At 33.8% G+C, this 11944-nt stretch overlaps 1 protein-coding gene across 1 annotated transcript in view; it reads right to left on the reverse strand.

Annotated features, from left to right (window-relative positions):
- Positions 1 to 6873, reverse strand: part of LOC18430359 (zinc finger (CCCH type) helicase family protein) — a 44624-nt gene extending 37751 nt beyond the window's left edge. The window contains exons 1-5 of the mRNA XM_006840516.4: positions 6662 to 6873; positions 5357 to 5534; positions 2343 to 2519; positions 1960 to 2107; positions 333 to 644 (exon numbers count right to left, since the gene is read on the reverse strand). Of these exons, the coding sequence (XP_006840579.1) occupies positions 333 to 644; positions 1960 to 2107; positions 2343 to 2519; positions 5357 to 5534; positions 6662 to 6779 (933 nt within the window). The 5' untranslated portion in view covers positions 6780 to 6873. The remainder of the gene's footprint in view (positions 1 to 332; positions 645 to 1959; positions 2108 to 2342; positions 2520 to 5356; positions 5535 to 6661) is intronic.
- Between the last annotated feature and the right edge of the window lie 5071 nt (positions 6874 to 11944).

Raw genomic sequence — 11944 nt, forward strand, 5'->3', positions numbered from 1 at the left:
TAAATAGTTAAATATCTAATGCGGGTTTATCTAATTTAGCCAATGGGGAGTTTGATAAACTTCCCATATATAAGTAAACTGAGAATTCAAATAAACTGAGAGTTTCAAACATTTCTTCATTCTAAAAAACAAGGAATTGTCAAATTAACACCACAAAACTACCTCCCTTATGTTTGCAACCTCATAGTTGATGAACAATCCAGCTTGATAAAGTAAAATGGATGCATTTATGTACTCTTAAGACAATTACAGAACCAAATAACCACTAATAGTATCAATGATTCTAACAAAAAAGGGACTAGAAAGAGTACAGGCCTAAATACATGGAGTACCTTTCGGTCAGACTTGCATATTTGCATGGCCATAAGTGCCTGTTCAGTGTCAATGCTGCTATGCAAAATATGCACTTTAAAATGCAATTCTGATTCTGCTAGAAGTGACCATTGTTGCTCCAATGAACGATAAGTAGGAAGGAAAATCAAAATACTCTTCTCGATATCAGGTTCAGTTTTGTGAATATACAAAACCAAATCACGTATAAGATTGTGGAATTGAGGTGTGATATCAGCAACAGAACTCGAAGATATTGTATCAGCTTCTAAAGCAGACAAAAAATCTGATTTTACTTCCAGAAGCTCAGTGACCTGAATTTGTGACCATCCGAGTAAGAACTTCCACCAGATGTAAAATTAAACAAACATTGCTAATCAAACATAGAGCAGGCTAAATATGCCTAAGAACAGAAAGACACACAGATATCATGTAAGATTTTTTATTATTAAAATAAAAAACCCATGGTCCAAAATTTAAAGAAATGAGATAGAGAGTCTGAACAGCTAAAATAACAAAAACTAGCCATGACCAACAGCCATAATTTACAGAAAACCTTCTCATTACATAGATGAACCACTCGTTACTACTAAGCATTGATCTTGTACAAAAACCAATGCGTCAAAAAGCTAATGGAACAATATGATAGGATATTCTCTAAAAAAATATTGCCACAGATTGTAGGCAAAGAAAATGACCAGACATTTTGACAAAAAATTCAAAGAAATAAAAAGGCAAGGTATAAGCTTCATAACATTAGCATGCGTAACAAATGATGCAGCACAGAAGTCATGTACTTTGCATGAGGCAAACTTGCAAAGGCAAATTCATTTTATTTGATAGGAAGAAAAAAGATACTCAAGAAAACTTGGCAAGAAAGTTACAGTCAAGAACAAAATGTGAACAAAGATTATATATAATAGTGAACTCTTGCTTCTTTTCCCTTTTTTATTTGGTTCACTAGGTATATATGAGGTGCAACACAAGGGTAGCCCACAATGCCTAGACAATCCTTGCACAAGACATAACTTTCACGTTTCTATGGTATCGGGTACCTTATTGTTGGATTTCCTTTTCCCATCAGTATTTTAATATTGGGTGACTCATGAGGACTCACCCTCATCATTCAGACCCACAGGGAGCTAGAACTGGATGAAAAGCACCGAAACTCAGGAAAGTCTCACCAGTCCTGGTCATCCTGTGTATTAAATCTATAGAGGCGGCTGAGTCTGACCACCAACTTGGCCAAGTAGATGGTTGACTTGGGCTTGGGACCTGGATAAGTCCGAGGCCCCAAGCCTGACGCCTCCTTTTCAAACACTGCTTTCCCTACCAGATCTCAGCACAGATGACATATGTTACCTCTCGAAGCAGTAAACAGAAGACCCACATATTGAGCTTCACAAAAGGAAAATCGGGCATGGTTTCTCAATTTAAAAGCATCCAAAAAATAACACCATGAGGAATCCTTGCCAACTATAAACAAAGAATGTGTTCGCCTCTTAATGTTCACCTCTTGAAACAATAAACAGAAGGCCACACATTGGGACTCATAAAAGGAATATCTGCCATGTTTTTCTTCAGCAAAAGAATCTTAAAAATGAAGCAAACATGAGAGGAGTTGCCTACCTGTTCAAGATAGAGAACTTTCCGCTGGAAGATAGTTTCCTTTGACGTGCTTGGGATGGCAAGTACATCCACTCTTTCATCCCTACCAAGATCCTTAAAATAGTCCCTATATCTTGTTATATCCGCAGTTGCAGACATCAATACCACCCTTTTATGGAAAAAGAAACATACAATCACTAAGTTATAAACTTCTAAAATTTCATTGCACAAGAGGTTTAATTTGTACCCTCAACCAGTAATTTTACTGCCATACTTGCTGTTCAAATATACGATAAATCAGAAGTGGCCAATGAATTATAAAATGAAACTCCCCAGAGTCATTTAGGATCAATATTATATAATTCACGACTGACATAAAGATAACATGGCGACAAGTGGACAACCTCAATTCATTATGCTTCAGCATAAATTGCTTTACACAAACAAGAACCAGATCAGATTCCACAGATCTCTCATGGACTTCATCTAAAATGATGACCTTGTACGTTTTAAGCGCCGCAATCCCTTTCTCTCGCATTTCTTCCATCAAGACTCCTGCTGTTTTAAATACAATCTTTGACCTGCAACAATAATTTTTGGATTTCTGTGAGAAACAAACTAGAGAACCCCAGAAAAGAAGAAGATGAAGCCCTTTTAATTATCAACTACAGTTAAGGTGTTCATCTTACAATAAATAGGAGTCAACTCATGTTCGCATATCTGAACATCAGGGAAAAATGATGATCTCAGGAAACCAAACAACACGACATGCACATAAAACGGTAGTAAAAAGCCTATTAGGGTTCTGAAAATACAATGTTATAAAGCAACAATGAAATAATACTAATTGCCATGCAACACCTACCAGCTCTAGTCTAGATATATATATAACCAAGTACAAGCTATCAAGAGATCTCCTAATAAGGAATACAAAGAAAATTATGATTTGCCAATAATAATACGTGCAACAACTATGCTCTTTTGCTTTGCTGGTGAATTCTTCTGCATGCATAGATCATCAATAAGTGTAAACTTAGAACTCTAGTCAAAAGATTGCACTCAAATGACATTGGGACAAACTCTCAGGTTACCTTTTGAGAGAAAGCAGCAGGATACACATAATAAATAGCACCAGAACAAGAGCAAGGACAACAAACCCTAACTAACAATCAGAATTGATGAGGTACAGCTCCAACCTATCGCAGTCTCAGCTATATGTATAATTTCCACTTGTTATTAAGTCTTGCATGCAAACACAATACTAGCGTGAGGACACTTAAGTCCTATTTCCTCAGATGTCTCGCTATCCAATGATGAGGTTTTTCTTTTAACTTGTTCATGGCTTGACATAAACACTGAAGTTTGCATGAAAGGGGAAGGGGGGACAAAGAACTAGTACTTTAGGAAGTTCTGCAAGCTACAATTAAGGGAAAATTCGAACTGACCGAGTCAGTGTCTTCTTGTTTACTTAATCAAGAACTAAGGTAAAACAGTTTTCTTTTCTTTTCTTTTTTTCTTTTTTTTTTGGCATTAGGAATGTTTGCATTTTTCAAATAAATGAGGTCTAGAAATGGAGCAAACCAAATATGGAAGGAAAATGTTCCACGATTAGTATGTTAAAAAAAGAAATACATTTAATAATAACATATATGTCATGACTAAGGAATAATATCCATCAACCGAAAGTACATTTATTGCTCTTGCACAGTATTAGTAATCACCAACATTCTTCACGTTTACTATCCAGGTTTTGCATGTGGATTTCACTGCCTATGGCAATGGCAAGGGTGCTAAGGTCGCTGCCCTTCTTACCAGGATAAGAATCTTCTTACAATCTTTCCCAAGGCCCTTGTCATCAAATATAATTTATTTGCAATAATAGTAATAACAATAATAATAATAATAGTAATAATAATAATAATAATCCTAATAATAATCATGTAATGATAATAATAACAATAATAATAATAATAGTAATAATAATAATAATCATAATAATAATCATAATACTAATAGGTTAACACATTTAAAAAAAATCATAATACTAATACTATTATTATAATACTAAATAATCATAATACTAATATTATTATTATCATTAACAACAACAACAACAACAATAATTATAATAATTGTAACAACAACAAAAATAATAATGATAATAATGAGAAAAATAAGTTTTAGGCCATTCATTGAATATCCTTTAGTGGGCACAATGGAGGGCCTTCCCTCATGGAGAATGCCTGATGTGTTTAAGGAAATTCATGACCTTTGTGAGGCACGAGCCTGTAGCAGAAATAAATAAATAAAATAAAATAAAATAAAATAAATCTTTATTATTGTGCATGCCTCAGTTTTTATGCTTGTCCTGAAGGATCTTGATAGCATCAGTTTCCTTGCTACAGTCCAAAGAATTAAAAAAACTCTTACATCTATATTACAAAACTAAATACGGGTTTTGGGGAGGAATGTATCAGACTTCGATCCTAAATCCCACTGCTTAAATTCATTAATTCCATAAAAGATCACTTTTTGAGCAGTAATTTTGTATTTGATCATACCCTCACCTACGACAGGATCTTTTAGAAATATGCCAGTCCTTAATAACAGCATCAATTACAAGTTAGTAGTAAGAAGACACATGCAATGCTCTAAAACACAACTTTGAAACTCAAAATATATCATTCTTTTTGAAAATGAATTGCCGTCAGATTTTCTTCTGAAGAAACCATTTTTATTTGAGGTACTGCGATCTTTCCAAATGATTAACTGGTTTACCCCCCCTCCCTCTCTCCCATGCATTGCTCACTGCTAGTAGAAAAAGAAAACCTGCTAGAAACAAAAACCCAGTGGAGTGATGTAAAATAAAGCATTATGAGTCAAATTCTATGACACGCACATGCACACCACAAACACATGCACCCCAGTGCACGCATACATGCAGCCACACAGATACACAAACGTCTGCACATGCAGTTCATTTGATCCAAAACACAATACAAGAAGACGTGCAGCGTGGCCAAGGAAAAATAATTTAGGTGGTGATATCACATAATCACATGCATGTTGTTACACATGCATGTGTACATTGACATATAACTACAGGCACAAAAGTCTATTAATGCAACGAGGAGGTGGGAAGAAGGATCCGTAAAAGACAAAGCACAAAAGCAAAAGCAAAGGCTGCGCACAAAAGCAATTTAAATGTCTGTACGATGAGAAGACAACCAATATCATGCTAGACAGAAAATCCTAGAAAAGATAACCAATATCATGCTAGATAGAAAATCTTAGAAATAAAGCTTATGAACCCAAAGCAAGCATTCAACCCTGATTTCATCAAAATGTGGTTTAGAAATGCAAATTACTATCAAAAAGGATGAAATAACATGAATTTGTTTTTTTATAATGAAAATACCATGGATTTGTTCTTTTCAATTGACCAATATGATATCCAACTTCATCTCCAACTTGGCAACTACGAGCTTCAGCAACCATTTTTGCAACTGCCACGACAGCGAACCTTCTAGGTTGGGTACACAAAATGGGCTGCAATCCTGCCTGTAGGAGGAACTGGGGAATTTGTGAGCTTTTCCCTGTGACATCATAAATTTCAAATTTAATTCCATTAATGATAAAAGGGAAAAAAGTAGATGCATGATTGTTAAATATACAATGTCAATACATATTATCAACTTAGGCAAGTGGCTCAAACAAATACATATCACATTTTAGATTTAGAATAAACAGAAAACATAAAATACTGATCCTATTTTTGTTTTCTGGCCAACACTATCATGCATATGAACCTTTCAGCGAAATAAAAACCTAATACAAAAAAGGATCAAGCTAGAAGACTGTTAACTATAAAAAATTCATATGATATACAGTTTCGGTAAACAAAATGTTATTGACTTGGCATCAATTTTGACAAACATGAATGTTATAATCTAGTTCAGCCCATGAACTGATACCTGAAACTGAAACTCACAGGCCAACATCAATAACAAGAAGAAAAAATGGAGGAGGTGGTTATCCCAATTAATGCTATGGCAAGTTGCAGTGCATTCACGAATATCTTTTACAGTTTTTAACCATTCAGTATGACTAATTAATTAATACCAACTATTCAGTATGGTGACGAAAGAAAGAAATCATAGAGCCCAAGTATACCTCATGAGGTTTTAAGCCAATATTAGTCCTCCAAACTGCATGTACCAACAAATATAAATCTGGGAGTACATCAAGACAACCTGCATCCCTAAAAGATGCAGGTTCCTGCTACACTATAAAAATCATCAATTTTTTCATCACACAAAATGAAAATTCCCGCATCAGGCGCATAAACCCAATTGAACTATAACAGATACTCGTGTTATGCATGATAGTGAAGCTAGATAGAGAGAGAAAGGAGTGGAAAGAGAAGACAACACCAACAGAGAAAAAAATAGCAATAAAACCAAAACAAAGCTCAATTGCGACATCATTCACCAATTTTAATATCAGAGAGACTAAAAAATGAATATATAGAAAGAGAAATAAAGGGAAAAAAATAGGCGAGAGAGAGAGAGAGAGTGTGGAAAATGCTAAGTTACTAACAGAGAAAAACTGCAGCAACAATTTAAATTGTGACATCAATGGCAAGTTTCGACTTCATGCTGTGTGTATTGTAACAAAGCAATGTAGAGAGATAGAGAGAGAATGAAAATGGAGGCACGCATACCACAGCCAGTATCACCAACTATGAGAGTGACACGGTTGCTGTTTATCTTCTCAACTATGCGATCCTTCAAAGCCATGATCGGAAGGGCCGCTAGGTTCCATGAAGAAGGAGGCGCCATTGTTAATTCTCACACTAGGGTTTGGTGTTTCTCTCTCCCTTCAAACCAGAAAACACTACTACTCTCTCTCCCTGTTCCCAGAGACCTCCGACTTTCTCTCTCTAAAACTCCATTTTTATCCTTACTCGCATGCGAAGTGCCAAATCAGGAAGCGTGCATGCCACCGTCCTTATCGATGATGCAAGATTTCCTCTCTCATTCTAAAATTGATTCCCCTCTTTCTCTCTCTCTAAAATCGTCGCTCTCTCTCTCTGTGAGGGGATTCGTTGTAGGACGAGCTTCAAGGGTAATTTATGAGGTTTTCAAAATGGAAAACTTTTGCTCCTTTTGGTTTTGGCGCAAAACCAATCGGCGAGACAGCAGTGTCGAATGACAAAAATGCCCCTGGTTTCTTCTTATGGAAGAAAGGTCACTGTTTCGAATGCAAGAAAGCCACCCTGTTTGCGAAGCATATAACGAAAATGCCCCTTCGGGAGGAGCCTGTTGCGAGGGGTGTAGCTTGGGATTTGCTGAAAGGTACAGTAAAATTGAACTGGGCGAGACTTTTGTCGTAAGTATGCCGGTCCTCTCCTTGACCCTCACTTCCTTGCTGACGAAGAAAGTAACCCAATCTCAAACCAAAATACAAACGATTGCAACACCTTTGCTCTTTTTTTTACCAGTCATGCTGTGCTCCTGCCAGAGCATGGTATGCATCTATCCCTTCATTAAAAACACCTAATTGGAAGACCTTTTTCAGTCTGAAATTTTGGAAACTCGCTACATTATTACCTTTGAATGTTAGATTGACGGTCTTTATTTGGTCTAGATACAACTTTTTTATTATTATTATTTGGGTAATAGGGTTAAGATGATAGGCCTCTCTACCCATTTTTTCAAAGCGTGTGGTTTCTATAAGGTTGCAACCTCAAACAATCCAATTAAAGCATACCTTCAAATTTTATCATAACATGTAATTTTGGTGTAAAAAAATTTTAAAATTATTTGAAAATCTATTTTTATATCTAATTATCAAATTTTAAACTCTAAAAATGATTAAAATCAAGTAGATATATAAACATATGAAAATCTTGAAAATGGACGGTATAGATAATGTGTGGCAGGATGCACTATTTTTTGGACTTAAATTTTATTTGTTTTCTATATTCATACATCTCGATGTCGAGATGATCAGTTATAAGGTTTTCCAATATTAAAACAACATACTCCGGTAGATTTTTTGAGGTGCATATGTAATTCTACATTTTAAGGTTGCACCATTATATAAACTTTTTACTTTTTCATATAGTTGAGGAGTTTTTTTTAGGACCCCGTTATTTTTTAGAGGGATTTTAAAACTTTATTTTTAAGGACATGTAATATCTAACATGGAGATCGTGAATATGAAAATAAAAAAAAAATTAAAACTACAAATAATAATTCTAGAAAAAAACATTAAATTTTAAAAACTATAAATAATAATTCTAGAAAAAAAACATTTGGACCATTTGCATTGCTTTTAGACGGAGCACCCACTTGTATCCATCTTTAAGATGGATGCTTTAATTTTATGGAAGCTTTCATGAAACAATTTTCCTTCTTTTTAAGGTGTTAGTGAGGTAATGTTAATAGGGATAGAAACCACAACATAACGACTAGGGTGTGGGGGTGCTACCACCATGACTGAGCCCCTTCCCACAACATTGTTCCTAATACATGGATAGTTCAATTAATAATTTTTTTACTAGGGCTAGCCTCTGGTTGGAGAGGCCAGATCATCAAGAATTGGGTCCTAAAATTACTCTTATATAAGAGTATACTTCTTGTTTACTCCTTTTAATTTTTATTCAAGGGAGCAAATGGGCAGTATACTCCCACAGGAACATAAAACCTTTTGGCTTAAGGGGAAATAAAAGGGTCGTGCCCTTTAAATACGTGGGTTCTTTTCTTTTTTTTTTCTAAATTTTATGAATTTTTTCCTTCATTTTTCTAAACGCTGATATTGAATATTTGCATATAAAAGTTTATCGGAAAGTTGTTCCACGTATTTCTATATTTGCATTCCCTAAGACATAAAGCATCCATCTTAAAAATGGATATAAATGGGACGTCCATCTAAAAATAGTTGAAACTAAATGTCTAAATATTTCATAATTTTTTAAAAAAAATTTCATAATTTATTTACTTTTACATCTTCGTGGTATCCTTATTGGAGATTATATCTTCCTTGAAAATTGGGTCTAAAAATCCATCTAAATAATGGATTCTTAAGATGGTATTCATTTCTAGATGTGAGTCCTAAGACGAGTAGAAACCATATCCAAGTTTATAAAGGGTGCTTAAAGTTACCTGCTATTCAAGGTTGCTTAAAATTAAACTTTGATAGTAACTCCCTTGGTAATTCAGGCAAAATTGGTATTAGAGGAGTAGTGCGAGATTGGGCTGGAACAATTATTCTCGCCTATGTTGGACCTATTGGATATACAACTATTAATTTCATGGAGTTCACATCTTTGCTCAGAGGACTATTGTTCATTAAATCTATGAACTTAAAGAACCTCATCATGGTGGAAGGTGATTATTTAAATGTGGATAGGTGGTGTAACAAAGGAGCAGATAATTCCTTTTATGCTCTTCAATCAATTTGGGTTAAGTGATAGATTTAGCGGAGATGTTGTCGATATCGTTCCATCATGTCTAAAGAGTCCAATGGTATTGACGATGGTTTAGCCAAAATAGGTGTTTCGCTTGAGTTTATCTCAATCCTGAATGATGTAAATATGGTCTAAATTTGGTAAAACAAATTGATAATTTCAGTAAAAAAAAGGTTTATAAAATATCAACATTATTTTATTTGAAGTCTATTTGGTTTCAAATCACTAGCCTATGTCAAAACTTGGTTGTTCATTTGTGCACATTTAGGAGCCGTTTGGATACCTGGAAATACATTGTCTGTGAAATATATTACATGCATAATACATTACCGCGTAATACATTACCTGTAAATTGATTGTTATTGTTTGGATAGTATTTAGATGCAATATGGGAAATGCATTGCTACTGTTTGGCTATGTTTGGAAGAAATATGAGAAATGCATTTCCAACATTTTATCAACACTTGCCTATAAACTATCATTCATTTTTTTTTATCACAAAATTCCACTGAAATGCTGAATTAAAGTCATCATCACTTGATTGCTACTTATTTTGCATACCTTTGGCACTTACATAGAATCACATGTTTTATAACATGATTAGACTTTGGTTTCAACATGATAAGTCATTGGAATAACATGTTTTTATTGTGATAAACCTTATTTTTATTTAATTTTTATATAAGTATTTCAAATGTCACTATGTAATTTTAAATAAGTAATAAATTTATGATACCAAATTCAAAATCTTTATGGTACAAGTTAAAAAATTGGAATAAGTTTTATTAATAAACTAAAATGTTTGGTAATTACTGTAGAAATTTTTTAGGCATTGGAGTAGACTAAAGAGGTACTAGGGCTTCTCCATACCACAATAACTGGTTAAAGAGAGAGGGAACACGCAAACTAGTTATTAGAGTTCAAGAGATATGGGCGGGCTTAGAGATAGAGGAAGCAGCTCTTAGTAGGGCTCGAGGTGGGCTTAGAAAGGGAGGGAGCACATATGCAAACTAATTATTATGGCTTAAGACGAGAGAGAGTATGGCGAAGCTTGGCTTTGGTAAAATCCTCAACGACTTTGAGAAAGGGAATGGCGAATTGGAATTTTTTTAAACGCGCATATGGCAAGACAAACGTCCGAATTGGAATTTTTTTAAACGGGCATATGGCAAGACAAACGTGCGTAATAGATTTTCCAAATATTACCCGTTAAGGTGTGTAATCGATTTTTCACCCCTCACCACACGTAATCGGTTTAGTGATTTTTAATAAAATCTCGGATAATCTCTTTCCATTTTTTTATTATTAAAGTGTACCAAGGAAATTTCGTATTTGTTTGTAATCCATTGTCATATAATGGATTTCTATAGACCCAAACAGCCCCTCGATCTCACCTATAATAGTTCCTCAATTTCACTCATCTATTTCTTATTTAATTTATCTCAATCTCTCCCTCCCAAAATAACGTTTTAGGAAAAACCTCTTCTTTCATCTCTCACCATCAACCCTCACGCTCCAACCCAAAAGCCTATCAAGCCCCACCTTATCTTATGAGAAAACAATGTATTTATCTCTCTCTCAAATTCATTAATTTACTGATCTCTCATAATGATTTTTTAGCTCAAAAATATTTTCTCAAGAGAAAAATTGGATGTACAATGTCTGCCTCTATCTCTATGTAGTATCTTTTAAATTGTAATATGATTTTTTTACATATAGAAAATAAGTGGGTTGATCTCTCTCACAAGTCGTGAAACTCAATTATATTGAAAAAACTAAGAATTTAGATATTGAATAATTCTAATTTTTTTATTACAAACTTGAACATGGTAATAAAATAGTTGTATATTTTTCAAATTGCAATATGATTTTTTTACTTATAGAAAATATGTGGTTTGATCTCTCTCACAGATTTTGAAACACAATTAGATTGAAAAACTAATGATTTAGATTATTGAATAGTTCTACTTTTTTTATTGCAAACTTGAACATAATAATAAAATAGTGGTATATTTTACAAATTGTAATATGATTTTTTAACATGTAGAAAAATTGGTTCGATATCTCTCTCACAGGTCATGAAACTCAAGTAGAATGAAAAAAATTAAGGATTTAGATTATTGAATAGTTTTAATTTTTTATTATAAACTTGAACATAGTAATAAAAGAATAAATACTATTACTTATTACTAATATTGATATCAATATTAACATTAATAATATTATTATTATTTTGATTGTATATACTTTATTTATTCATGTTATTTTCTCTTCTAGTCATTGTATCGCACATCTCTATTATCAAATAATCATTTTATTTTCATTTTATAAATTATTTTATCATATATGGATCCCATGGATCTTAAATGGCAATGAAAAATTTATTTTTTTCCTTTTTGTTTTTAGGCAATTCAATGGGATGACGAGCCCCTACCCGTTTTTTGAAATCATTGGTGGTTTTTTAATAAATTAGGTGAGAATGAAAGCTTAAACCTTAGCTGGGGCACAAGTGATGCTGCCACCACGACCCCA

The sequence above is a fragment of the Amborella trichopoda genome, chromosome 2, assembly GCF_054954075.1.
Source record: "Amborella trichopoda isolate Santa Cruz 75 chromosome 2, AtrichopodaSantaCruz75HAP2 v2.0, whole genome shotgun sequence".
NCBI lineage: Eukaryota > Viridiplantae > Streptophyta > Magnoliopsida > Amborellales > Amborellaceae > Amborella > Amborella trichopoda.